Consider the following 14,780-nt stretch of genomic DNA (forward strand, 5'->3'; position numbering starts at 1 on the left):
CTACGGCGATCGTGACATTCCCATGCTTGTTCAATGAACCATAAACAATTAATGAACATGCACCTGTCGAACAGTCGTTAAGACAATAACAGCTTACAGAAGGTAGGCAATTAAGATCACAGTTATGAAAACTTAGGACACTAAAGAGGCCTTTCTATGGACCCTGAAAAGCACCAAAAGAAAGATGCCCAGTGTCCCTGCTCATCTGCGTGAATGTGCCTTAGGCATGCTGCAAGGAGGCATGAGGACTGCAGATGTGGCCAGGGCAATAAATTGCAATGTCTATACTGTGAGACGCCTAAGACAGGGCTACAGGAAAACAGGACGGACATCTGATTGTCCTCGCAGTGGCAGATCACGTGTAACAACACCTGCACAGGATCGGTACATCCGAACATCACACCTGCGGGACAGGTACAGGATGGCAACAACAACTGCCCGAGTTACACCAGGAATGCACAATCCCTCCATCAGTGCTCAGACATTCCGCAATAGGCTGAAAGAGGCTGGACTGGGGGCTTGTAGGCCTGTTGTAAGGCAGGTCCTCAACAGACATCACCGGCAACAACGTCGCCTATGGGCACAAACCCACCGTCGCTGGACCAGACAGGACTGACAAAAAGTGCTCTTCACTGACGAGTCGCGGTTTTGTCTCACCAGGAGTGATGGTCGGATTCGCGTTTATCGTTGAAGGAATGAGCGTTACACCGAGGCCTGTACTCTGGAGCGGGATAAATTTGAAGGTGGAGAGTCCGTCATGGTCTGGGGCAGTGTGTCACAGCATCATCGGACTGAGCTTGTTGTCTTTGCAGGCAATCTCAACGCTTTGCGTTACAGGAAAGACATCCTCCTCCCTCATGTGGTACCCTTCCTGCAGGCTCATCCTGACATGACCCTCCAGCATGACAATGCCACCAGCCATACTGCTCGTTCTGTGCGTGATTTCCTGCAAGGCAGGAATGTCAGTGTTCTGCCATGGCTAGCGGAGAGCCCGGATCGAAATCCTATTGAGCATGTCTGGGACCTGTTGGATCGGAGGGTGTTGGGCTAGGACCATTCCCCCCCAGAAATGTCCGAGAACTTGCAGGTGCCTTCGTGGAAGAGTGGGGTAACATCTCACAGCAAGAACTGTCAAATCTGGTGCAGTCCATGAGTAGAAGATGCACTGCAGTACTTAATGCAGCTGGTGGCCACACCAGATACTGACTGTTACTTTTGATTTTGACCCCCTCTTTGTTCAGGGACACATTACTCCATTTCTGTTAGTCACATTTGTGGAACTTGTTCAGTTTATGTCTCAGTTGTTGAATCTTGTTATGTTCATACAAATATTTACACATGTTAAGTTTGCTGAAAATAAACGCAGTTGACAGTGAGAGGATGTTTATTTTTTTGCTGAGTTTAGATGCTTTTTATAGTGGAGATCAAGCTTATAAATTGCTTGGCTGGGCTGATGAGACAGTGGATTGCGCAGTCAGATGGAACAGAGTAAATCAGCATTTTAACTTCATAGATTTATCCGGTGGTAACTTGTGGAATAGACACCAGGGAATGCGGTTTTAACCAATCAGCTTTCAGGATTAGACCCACCCGTTGTATAAAGTTGTATAAGTGAGTGCACTCGCTCTGTCTGCCATTCTATGGTGAGTATGCAGTTTATTGCACTGTGGGCCACTTTATAGTTTACTGTCAATGTTAGCATACTAGAACTTTATTGTGTAGCAGTGTATAGACTGCAGATGTATTCTGCTATTGTCATTTATTTCCTCTTATACTGCAAAATCCTTCTAGTTAGATGTAATAGAAGCCGATTACATACAGCATATCATTTAAAGTCAGTGTTGTATTCACATCTGTGTGAAGCCATATTTCATTATGTTTACATTGCATACTGTAGTAAGATAAGCTGATTAAGCTTTTATACTGCATGCATCTTCTAGTCATAATTGCATATTATTCATTTTTCTATTGCTTGTAGAACCACATCCTACAGTTCATTAAAGAACCTTAAAGAGTAGCAGTGTGTGGTTCATGGTGGTGAGGTGACAAGCCAATTAAGACAGCATCCATAGTGCTCTACCCGGCAGCCTTGTAGTGATTCAATATATCCAACCTAGCTTAGGTATCTGAACACAGGTTACCCATGCCCTATTTTACAAAAAATATAAATAAATGGCCCATAATATATTCAAATCCCAGTGGAAACCCGAAGTATGAGAGATAGGTAGCTGGCGCACTTAGACATTAATCCAATGACCGACTATTCATTATTCAGTGACTAATTAAAAATGCATATGCCATAACGAAACAACGTATTAATTCATTTCTTGAAAGCTTTGGCAAACTTGGAGATGCTGGACCTAATGTTGCGTAATTGCACTTTAACAAGTACAAATCTTTCCAATGTGATGGGACAGTCCAATTACACTGGAATGTCTAATGGCAGTCAGCTAACCTAAAGCAAAAAACTATGTGGGTTTGTCTGTTCCCTTTGATCCACTGCAGTGACTGACATACAATCCCATCAGTAACTCTTATTGTCATTATGGTAGGATGTTGAAATTAAACTAAGGTGTGGTTCAATAGCTCTATTTACATAAAGCTTTGGCATCCATTTCTATGGGAAGCATTACAAAAAACGAAAATATATGTCCAACTGTATACTGTATCCTGTTTCTAAATGTGTATACATATTTGAAAGTACTGAAAGGGATAGACAGAAATGAGCTGGGAGAACATAGTGTGAAGACCGGTGGGGCCAGGATTCGATCCCTCGCTGGCAGGGGGATTGCATATATGCCAAGGGCCGCAGCCTTAACGGCTCCACCACTATTATGTTCCATCTTTCATCATTACCTTTAATGATATACATTTTGAACAGGTGCAAGATTAGCTCTAGTAGAAATGCTTAGTCCATCTGGTCCTTCATGTTCATTTGCTACACTAGACACCCGCTATGGCTACAATATGGCCAGAATGAGAGTCTCTGCACAGCTAGAGAACAGATTCACAGCACGACTTACAACTACAGTACCCACCACAACATCCCTCTACCCATCAACCTCTCTCTGTGTTGCTGACTCCATACTTTAGTAGGTGGTGGATTCACCCCAGAGATACCATCACCCAATTTACAGAATACTTGAAAAGTGCTTACTCAGCTCTTTTACCTTCCTTGGAAAAATCCACTGCCAGGTTAAATTACTTCACTTGAGAAAGTATTGAATTGTCTTGGATATTTTTTCGAAGGCTTGACTCAATGACTTATTGTTTTTTAGAGTTTCAAAAACAAATGCAATGCTCAAATGGTCTGCAAAATCAGATAGTTCAATTAATGTTTTCGTTACATTTACTGTGGCTTTTTGGGTCACCACTTAACACTAGCCAGCGATTACACTAGCCAGAAACATAGGCTTTGTTTACTTGATGAGTCACAAGAAAACTCCCATTTTAGGTGGGTCACTCCATAAAAAGTTAGGGAACCACTGAGCGAGATTTCACCTGAATATGAGAAACTGTCTATAGGATCACATTCATTTGCTTTGAATTGTCCCTATAATTTAAAGATGAAGCTAACATCACAACTCCGTGGCCTTGTGGTTATCGTGTCCACCCTGAGATTGGAAGGTCGATCCCCAGCCGAGTCTTACCAAAGACTGTAAAAATGGGACCCGATGCATCTCTGCTTGGCACTCAGCATTAAGAAGATATATTAGGGGTAAGGCCCTGCGATAGATAGACTCCTGTCCAGGTGGTGTACTTGTACATCAAGCTGCCTCATGCTACAGAAACAGGAGACAGGCTCCTGCTCCTATGAGCCATTCTGGCCTGCTCATGCAAGGCAACTTAACATCACAACACAAAGCACAATATTCCCTCGTACCGATTTCATATTTGGTGCCAGCCACGTTGGCCGTAATGGTCCCCTTCTTCTTCTTGGTGCGGACCTTCCTTCTCCCACTGATCTGGTGGGAGCCCGCAGATGGCCCGTTCATGAGGGATGGTCCTTGATCCTCTGAAGGAGGGAGCCACAGTACAAGATTAGCTACAGTACAGGGGTGAATTCACTACGAATCAAAAAAAGCAAACGGGCAGAAACTCTAGTTTTCGATGCAAAACATTTTCCTGTTGTAAGAAGTTTTGCTACGATGTGCACTAATTAATAACCCCAGTACAGGGTGGGAGAATAGGATGTAGTGATTGGTTGTTTGGATATTCATACAGCTATTGTCTACAGTCCAGTTGTGACTCAAATGGATGCAAACGGACATACAAAAGGAAAAGAGAAAGGAGGCCCTGCTCTGTTATGCTGGAGGTGACCCTGCTATTATTATTCGCTGGGCGTGCATACATACTAGACATTGAGGCGTTGTCAGGCCCCGCTATTAAGGCATCCATCGCAGTGTGTGTGTGTGTGTGTATATAATATGTGTGTGTGTGTGTGTGTGTGTGTGTGTGTGTGTGTGTGTGTGTGTGTGTGTGTGTGTGTGTGTGTGTGTGTGAGAGATAGAGGAGGGCATCTCAGCTCTATTAGGTAATTGGCCGTGTCAGGCCTGGAGAGTAGAGGTGTCATACTCACCTCCATCGTCAGGGGGAGAGGGCATCTCACGGGCCGGGGGATCAAAGGGGAGAACGGAGCACTCTGCCAGGCTAGCGGCCGAGGGGACACCGGGCAGGGCCCTCCAGAGACACTACTTATGTCTTCCCTGTCTGGACAAATTTGGTTACGGCAGCCCAGAGCGGGATCATCTGAGCAACAGCCTCTCCTCTTCCCTCAGTCTGATCATGAAGGTAGAGAAGAGGGGACAGCAGAGGGGGGAGGTAGAGGTAGAGGGGGGGACCGGGGAGTGGGACTCCTCCGTAGAATTCAGCCTAGCCACAGTGCGTTTAGAGCCCGCAGAGAAAGTGATGGATGTGTCGGGTGTCTAGTGCCTGTGGAGGAAGAGAAGAAGAATACTTTTTTTACAGCCAAGGTTGAGGAGGAGGAGAATAACTGCTGCTTGGCTCCATGCATGCTTTGCTCTTCGTTGCCCTGGACAACCTTTCGATGTGCAGCACGCACAGATCTCACACTATATAAATCAATCTGACACGAAGCACTGTGTCCCAAATGGAACCTTATTCCCCATGTAGTGCAGTACTTTTGACGAGGGCACATATGGTCCATAGTAGTGCACAATGTAGGGAATAGGGTGTCATTTGGGACACATCTGAAGCATTGCTATGGAATGAGTTCACTGTGACAGAGCTTCACTGTATGGAGCTGCGTGACTGAATACTGCACCCCTCTGGCGCTATAGCAGACGTACAGTCATGTAGTAATTAATGCAATTCCGTAATCACAACTAGCCCATATACAGGACAGCTGCATGGGAGAGTCATTAAATATTAATGCGGCTGTCAAATAATAAAAGGGTTTCAGGCTTGTCCCTCTTCTCTCTCCACGTCTCGTGATCGTGCCATCTGTGCCCGTTAATGGCTTGAGTGAACACAATCCGATGCAACTGTTGTTGAAAAGTAAAAGGAGGCTATCAAAATATCTGTAGCTCATTTGCTTATTTTGTATGGTGTCAATTGTGATCAACAGTATATTTTTCGATTAACCATAGCTTATTTATTTCAACAAAAAAATGCCACTGTAGAGATCAACAGTAGCCTGTTGTGGTCATATTGTGAAATGCTCTTTAAGTGATTCACACGTTTGCCTATACAATACAGAAAGAACAACACAAACACACACACACACACACACACACACACACACACAAAAACATACACTACCAGCCAGCTAAAGCAAAGCAGTTCCATTGATTCCATCAAAGTCAGCGTAATGAATTAAAATGGGAAAAACAATCCAATCACATTACTCAATCACTCAATAACTCCCGGTCACTTCTATCCAAACAACGGGTTGCTGTGCTCTCTACCCTCTATTCACAGTGAGTATGGAGAGAGTGCAGCGAGGGAGAGAGAAAGGATGAGCTGAACTGCTGACACTACCTCTCCCCTGGGTGTTGTAGCCTACTGTTCTGTGTTTCTACTGAGAAATAGCCAGAGAGCATTCACCTCCTGTTGTCATATTAACCCTCTATGGCCCTGAGGCCAGGCAGATATAGGCTAGTGCCAAGGCTCTCACGTTTTTTAGTTACCCCTACCCAATGTACAACCGTTTGTTTTTTCATATTCTTAATATCTCCCATGTATGAAATTAATGGTTGTGTAAAAATATTTTACTGCAAAAGTAAATAGATATTGTGACATAACTGGCTGGAGGGTGGTGGGCCACATAAGCTCATGTAACCCAATATTGCAAGCTCTGATATTGCAACAATTTAGAAAAAAAAGTAGTCAGTTGTCTGTCCAACATCCACAAACAAACAGCATTAGGATATCTTAATACATCTTAGAAACATGGACCTGTAAGCGCAATATGCAGAAATGTAAACTATGAATATTTATGATGAATGTAAGCTTTACCTTTTCGTAGCTGATTAATAGACAACTTTACAAGTCAAATTTGCTCTCATTCAGTGCTGTATCATCCGGCCTGACAAAAATACATACAGTTGCACGTGTTTTTTGATGTTGTGGCTAGTGTAATCTGCTCTAAGGAAAACAAGTGGGCTCAGACAATTAGATTTTTGGGGGTCCAAGGTGGGTCCAATAAATTAGATTTACAAAACTGTCCCTATGGGCATGATTACCAAATTCAGATTTACATGTGATTTAACCTCCATCAAATGGTATTATGGCAGCCATAATACTAGTCTGTGAGGATGCGTGAAATTCTTTATTATAAAGGTGCATTTTTATGGTGACAATTAGCTTCCTCAAACTTGAAACTGCCACATGAACTTTTCCTCAGCCAACAAGACGAGTAATGAACAGCAAAATCACTAGCCTATGTCAATCTACTATCCCCCATAGTAAAATAGTTTACCTATTCTATTGGTCAGCTTGTCCTTCAGTGCGAGAAAGAAATAGCCTATTCCAAACAGACTCTGGGACAGTTCTGGGGCGATAGATCCCAAATTCATACAACCAGTAGGCCTAGGCTGCTGACAATTGGCAGGCAGCAATTTTATTTATCGTCTTTTTTTGGGGCCAAAAGCCGGCTATTACTGGCTTACGGAAATCCTGATCTAGGACTATGAGTGGCACTGCCATGCCTCGGTTGTGTTTCAATACTTGAAAACAAATAGCTTTTCAATGTGTGTCCATGTTTAAATCCCATTCACACAATTACAGCATATGAACAACGTCTCCTTCCTTTCCCCCACTGAAACTATACTGAACAAAGATATAAACGCAACATGCAACAATTTCAGGACACTGACAGCACCCGATGTCACAGGAAGGCCAAAAAGACAAATCAAGGACATCAACCACCCAAGCCACGTCCTGTTCACTCCGCTACCATCCAGAAGGCGAGGTCAATACAGGTGCATCAAAGCTGGGACCGTGAGACTGAATAACAGCTTCTATCTCAAGGCCATCAGACTGTTAAATAGCCATCACTAGGCGGCTACTACCCGGTTACTCAACCCTGCACCTGAGAGGCTGCTGTCCTATATACACAGACATGGAATCACTGGTCAACTTTATAATGTTTACATACTGCTTTACTCATTTCATATGTATATACTGTATTCTATTCTACTGTATTTAGTCAATGCCACTCCGATATTGTTCGTCCTAATATGTATATATTTCTTAACGCCATTCTTTTACTTTAGATGTATGTGTATTGTTAGATATTACAGCACTGTTGAAGCTAGGAACACAAAAATTGCTTTGAGTAAAGGTCATAAGAAGTAGACAAATCAAATCCAGAGGAATCTTTGAATGAAAAAATTATTATAGGAGGTGTGTCACAGTATCTATAAACTTTTGCAATAAAATCTTTTTACACAACAATCCATTTCATATTTGGGAAACATAAGAGCTGTGAAAAAAACATGGTTGTGTTTCATTCTATCTCAGGTAGGTGTTTCTCAAAAAACTAATCCCATTTTGAGGATTGGCCACTAGCCTAATAGACAGGCAGGAGAAACAGGCAGGCAGTCAGGCAGGCAAGCAGGCAGGCGGACGGGCGGGCAGGCAGACAGACAGGCAGACTCCAAACTAGAGGTTGACCGATTAATTGGAATGGCTGATTAATTGGGGCCGATTTCAAGATTTCATAACAATCGGTAATCAGAATTTTTGGACACCGATCATGGCCGATTATATTGCACTCCACGAGGAGACTGCGTGGCAGGCTGACTACCTGTTATGCGAGTGCAGCAAGGATCCATGGTAAGGTGCTAGCTAGCATTACACGTATCTTATAAAAAACAATCTTAACATAATCACTAGTTAACTACACATGGTTGATGATATTACTGGTTTATCTAGCTTGTCCTGCGTTGCATATAATCAAAGTGGTGCCTATTAATGTATCATTGAATCACAGCCTACTTCGCCAAATGGGTGATTTAACAAGCGCTGTGGTTGCACCAATGTGTACCTAACCATAAACATCAATGCCTTTCTTAAAATCAATACACAAGTATATATTTTAAACCTGCGTATTTAGTTCAGATTTATTTTAACTAGGGAACTTGTGTCACTTCTCTTGCGTTCTGTGCAACAGAGTCAGGGTATATGCAGCAGTTTGGGCCACCTGGCTCGTTGCAAACTGTGTGAAGACTATTTCTTCCTAAAAAAGACAGCCAACTTCGCCAAACGGGGGATGATTTAACAAAAGCGCATTTTCGTGAAAAAAGCACAATCGCTGCACGAATGTACCTAACCATAAACATCAATGCCTTTCTTAAAATCAATACACAAGTATATATTTTAAACCTGCGTATTTAGTTCATATTTATTTTAACTAGGGAACTTGTGTCACTTCTCTTGCGTTCTGTGCAACAGAGTCAGGGTATATGCAGCAGTTTGGGCCACCTGGCTCGTTGCAAACTGTGTGAAGACTATTTCTTCCTAAAAAAGACAGCCAACTTCGCCAAACGGGGGATGATTTAACAAAAGCGCATTTTCGTGAAAAAAGCACAATCGCTGCACGAATGTACCTAACCATAAACATCAATGCCTTTCTTAAAATCAATACACAGAAGTATATTTTTTTTAAACGTGCATATTTAGTTAAAAGAAATTCAGGTTAGCAGGCGATATTAAACTAGGGAAATTGTGTCACTTTTCTTGCGTTCATTGCATGCAGAGTCAGTGTATATGCAGCAGTTTGGGCCGCCTGGCTCGTTGCGAACTAATTTTCCTGAATTTTACGTAATTATGACATAACAATGAAGGTTGTGCAATGTAACAAGAATATTTAGACTTAGGGATGCCACCCATTAGATAAAATACGGAACAGTTCCGTATTTCACTGAAATAATAAACGTTTTGTTTTTTAAATAATAGTTTCCGGATTTGACCATGTTAATGACCTAAGGCTCGTATTTCTGTGTGTTATTATATTATAATTAAGTCTATGATTTGATAGAGCAGTCTGACTGAGCGATGGTAGGCAGCAGCGGGCTCGTAAGCATTCATTCAAACAGCACTTTACTGCGTTTGCCAGCAGCTCTTCGCTGTGCTTCAAGCATTGCGCTGTTTATAGCCTATCAAATCCCGAGATTAGGATGGCAATACTAAAGTACCTATTAGAACATTCAATAGTCAAAGGTATATGAAACAAATGGTACAGAGAGAAATAGTCCTATAATAACTACAACCTAAAACTTTTTACCTGGGAATATTGAAGACTCATGTTAAAAGGAACCACCAGCTTTCATATGTTCTCATGTTCTGAGCAAGGAACTTAAACCTTAGCTTTTTTACATGGCACATATTGCACTTATACTTTCTTCTCCAACACTTTGTTTTTGCATTATGTAAACCAAATTGAACATGTTTCATTATTTATTTCAGACTAAATAGATTTTATTGATGTATTATATTAAGTTAAAATAAGTGTTCATTGTTCATTCAGTATTGTTGTAATCGTCATTATTACAAATAAATATATAAAAATCGGCCGATTAATCGGTATCGGCTTTTTGTTGGTCCTCCAATAATCGGTATCGGCATTGGAAAATCATAATCGGTCAACCTTTAGTACAAACTAATCTATTAATCTACTACCGTATGCATCTGTCTGTATGTGTCTGTTACTGTGTGCATCTGCTATTGTGTGAGCCCAAAGCTGCCCCTGACAATAATAAGAGTCCCACACGGCTGGGCCCTCTCCCTAGACAGTAGGGGGATGGGGTGGAGAGGGGGTAGGTGTAAAGTACTGTAGAAAGAGTTACAGGTAAGCACTTTATATGTGCAGGAGTCTCCTCATTTGTACGAAGAGGGTATGTGTGAAAGAATAATGGTTTAATTCAATAAAATCGGATTCTATTACACGTTACAATCAGAACACTTCTGTAATGTGCTGCCCAGGACTTTCCATCTTCATTGACATAGGCCTAGCCTACTTATTTATTCCAAGGACTAAGCAACCCTTAAGCAGGTCAAGGACAAGTCCTGGGTTAAATGGCAGCTGTTACTGTTATGTTTTTTTGTTGTTGTTTTTTTTACCTTTATTTATCTAGGCAAGTCAGTTAAGAACAAATTCTTATTTTCAATGACGGCCTAGGAACAGTGGGTTAACTGCCTTGTTCAGGGGCAGATCGACAGATTTTTACCTTGTCAGCTCGGGGATTCAATCTTGCAACATTTGATCTTGCAATCTTGCAACAATGTCATGTAATGACATGGTTAATCTGCTAAAGAAAGAGAATATTGTCTGTTAGGCTATCTATAGGCCTGGTCTGCTTTCATAATCCAGCCCCTCTCTTGCTAGGTTTCTCTGTCTGTTTGCCTTTGCCTCTCGGTCTGTCTCTGTCAGTCTGCTCCTCTGTCTCTGAGGTTGCCTCACGCTTTGGTAATTGCATGAACAACCACAAGAGGGCCTACTTGAATCATATTTAGGCTACACTGTGCTATTATGCAGAGTAAACTATTATAAACCAGCTAGGCCTGTAAAATAATAAATAGTATGGTACCAAAGAAAGATTCTACGTCAATTCAGAGCACAATTCCGACCATTTTTTTTACAACCAGATGATTGTCATTTTATTGACTATAGTCCTACAAAAATTTTACCATACCATTTAAATTATTATCACATTATAGGCTTCTATTTTCTTTATTTTATTGACAACATGATTTGTGCTTGCTTATTATCCACAACCTTCAGAAAACTATTTAGACGGGCAGAGGGACATAGAAAGGTGGCTCTGACATGCTGAATGGCTGAGTTTCTATGGATGCTGAGCCAGAGTGAGCTCATGCCAATACCCGCCCTCTAATGCCCGATGAATTAAGGAGTCATTGTCAAGGCCAGTTCCTCTCTATCCACTTCTCCATTCACTATCCCTCATTCACAACAAATGTGTGTTTGTTGGTCTGTCGCAGTAAAGTGCAACTCTGGCTCCCCATCCTGTCCCATTAGCAAGCCCTAGATATGCTGAGACTTTGTAACACTGTTCTCTGCTGGTGATGTTCATTTTATGAAAATAATGGCTCACATATCTTATTCAAGACAGGAAGGCTGACCGTTTTCTATCACACATTGTAGAATACATAAAACAGAGAGGTCATGTCTTCATTTCAAAACAAGAAATTAGCCGACGAATTCAAAACATTTCTCGGTCTCCCTGCACAAGAAGGAACTAAAAAGACACAATAAAATATAATAAAAATCAATAAAATCTGAGCCATACAATAGTGTCACAACGCTGTCTTTACAAAGACCCTTCAAAGCTCAAAGGAATCTCCCCAAAGGATTTATGCATGTCTGCCTACACATGAAAACTTGTTTTCAAAGCAGAACGTGGAATCAATAGAGGGGTCTGAAAACACCACTTAAAGGCCCACTCTGTGATATTTACCAGAGGTGTGGACTCGAGTCTTGAGCTAGCACAGTGAGAAGGTTTTGTGGTGTTGCGAGTGTGAAACTGAATCTGGAAAATATTGTATTATTTTGGCTATATGTCTAAAGATAGCTGTATATGTCTAAAGACATCGCACTAACTTAAGTACTTATGGGATAAAGATGTAACATATTCTGGTGAATTAATCATTATATTTGTGAGGAAGAAAAAGTCTACAGACAGATCATGCTTTCCATCTGACCAGCAGGCCGTAAGATTGCTCTGGACTCCAGAGAAGGTGTCAATGGGACATGATATCCGTAGTTGATATTGACTGCTAACATGAATGACTTTCAGCTCAAAATGCTGATGTAAAACAGTTTATTTCTGTATCTTGCATTTTGAAAATGCATCACCATTTATGGCTGTAATGACAGGCCATATTTGCGCAGCGATGGTAGGTGCATGTTCACCCTGTGCGCGTGTGCATGTGCGTGCGCTGGCATCGCAAGCTCCTTTTTGGGGGCCGCAGGTAAAAAATATATATAAAACCACTGTGCTAGAGAACAGATTGCTGATTTGATGTACAGCTATCGGATCGGGTGCAGCGCAAATGTCAAATTGTAGGGGAGATGCCATAAATGAATATGCAGCTCCAAAACATTTAGGTGATCAAGAATATTAACCGTTTACTTTGCAAGTTCAACAGCAATGGGGCATCAAGCAACAATTACTAGCATAGGCCTACTGTTTTTTGGCATGAAAGTGATCATTGTCTTATGAAGCTTTTGCATTTGGAATTTGTTGTTAAAATAAATGAACAAAATAATGAAAACGTTTTTTTGGTAGCCTCAATAAATAGACAAAGCTTTCTAGATTTGAACAAGACATTGCCTGTATAGATTTTTTTTTATACTTGACTTGAGACATGCTCTTAGAACACACAACTTGGACTTGACTCGAGACGTTCTACTCAACTTGAGACTTGGACCTTGTGACTTGAGACTTGCTTGTGACTCGAATAATAGTGACTTGGTCCCACCTCTGATATTGACAGCTGTTCTTGATCATATTGGCCTAGCCTACCCATTGATTCTTGAAGAATATCCCTAAATGCTTCATGAGTTTAGTTCAACTGTCGAGCCTAACTCCATCATAACCAAATGGTTGTTGTTTTTGTTTATGAAAAATGTCTTTGTAAACAAACACTTGTAAACAAAAATTGGTTAAAACTATCATGGTGGTCGCCTCAAGGACTGTCCATCAATCCCCATCCCTCAGCTTTATTGCAAGCTTGCCATTTTGTTGTTGTTCAAATTACAGAGTGGGGCCTTAAAGTAATGTTGGAGAAAAGGGGTTTAGCAGACATCAGCCAGGTCTTTCCTGTACATGTGGTACTCTATGGCCTTGTCACTTCAGCATTCCTGAGGCCTCTAGGGATTTATAGCCATTTAAAGGGCAAAGTCAATAGGTTAGAGTGCCTTCAGAAAGTATTCAGACCCCTTGACATTTTCCACATTTTGTAACGTTACAGCCGTATTCTAAAATGGATTAAATTAAATACAATCCTAATCAATCTACACACAATGCCTTCTCATGACACAGGAAAAACATGTTTGTAGACATTTTTGCACAAAAAAATACAAATAAAAAAACATAAATTCCTTACTTAACTAAGTATTCAGACCATTTGCTATGAGACTCGAAATTGAACTCAAATGCATCCTGTTTCCATTAATCATCCTTGAGATGTTTTTACAACTTGATTGGAATTCACCTGTGGTAAATTCTATTATTTGGACATGATTTGGGAAGGCACACACCTGCCTATATAAGGTCTCACAGTTGACAGTGCATGTCAGAGCAAAAACCAAGCCGTGAGGTCGAAGCAATTGTCTGTAGAGCTCCGAGACAGGATTGTGTCTAAGCACAATGGGGAAGGGTACGAAAAAATGTCTGCAGAATTGAAGGTCCCCAAGAACACAGTTGACTCCATCATTCTAAAATGGAAGAAGTTTGGAACCACCAAGACTCTTCCTAGAGCTGGCCCCCCAGGCCAAACTGAGCAATCGGGGGAGAAGGGCCTTGGTTAGGGAGGTGACCAAGAACCCGGTGGTCACTGACTGAGTTCCTCTGTGGAGTTTGGAGAACCTTCCAGAAGGACAACCATCTCTGCAGCACTCCACCAATCCGGCCTGTATGGTATTGGCCAGATGGAAGCCACTCCTCAGTAGAAGGCACATGACAGCCAGCTTGGAATTTGCCAAAATGCACCTAAAGGACTCAGACGATGAGAAACAAGATTCTCTGGTCTGAGGAAACCAATATTGAACTCTTTGGCCTGAATGCCAAGCGTCACATCTGGAGAAAACCTGGCACCCTCCCTATGGTGAAGCATGGTGGTGGCAGCATCATGCTTTGGAGATGTTTTTTAACGGCAGGGACTGGAAGACTAGTCAGTATCGGGGGAAAGATGAACGGAGCAAAGTACAGAGAGATCCTTGATGAAAACTTGCTCCAGAGCGCTCAGGACCTCAGACTGGGGTGAAGGTTCACCTTCCAACAGGACAAAGCCCCTAAGCACATAGCCAAGAAAACGCAGAAGTGGCTTCGGGACAAGTCTCTGAACGTTCTTGAGTGGCCCAGCCAGAGCCCGGATTTGAACCTGATCGAACATCTCTGGGGAGACCTGAAAATACCTGTGCAGCAACGCTCCCCATCCAACCTGACAGAGCTTGAGAGGATCTGCAGAGAAGAATGGGAGAAACTTCCCAAATACAGGTCTGCCAAGCTTGTAGCGTAATTTCCAAGGAGACTCGAGGTTCTAATCGCAGCCAAAAGTGCTTCAACAGAGTAAAA

At 42.0% G+C, this 14,780-nt stretch overlaps 1 protein-coding gene across 1 annotated transcript in view; it reads right to left on the reverse strand.

The window, feature by feature from the left end:
* ttll7 (tubulin tyrosine ligase-like family, member 7) overlaps positions 1-14,780 on the reverse strand; it is a 145,886-nt gene that overhangs the window by 116,073 nt on the left and 15,033 nt on the right. Inside the window, exons 2-3 of the mRNA XM_029677049.2 lie at positions 4,580-4,932; positions 3,884-4,015 (exon numbers count right to left, since the gene is read on the reverse strand). Coding sequence (XP_029532909.1) covers positions 3,884-4,015; positions 4,580-4,604 — 157 coding nt within the window. The 5' untranslated portion in view covers positions 4,605-4,932. The remainder of the gene's footprint in view (positions 1-3,883; positions 4,016-4,579; positions 4,933-14,780) is intronic.

The sequence above is a fragment of the Oncorhynchus nerka genome, linkage group LG13 (assembly GCF_034236695.1).
Source record: "Oncorhynchus nerka isolate Pitt River linkage group LG13, Oner_Uvic_2.0, whole genome shotgun sequence".
In the NCBI taxonomy this organism is placed as follows: Eukaryota; Metazoa; Chordata; class Actinopteri; order Salmoniformes; family Salmonidae; genus Oncorhynchus; species Oncorhynchus nerka.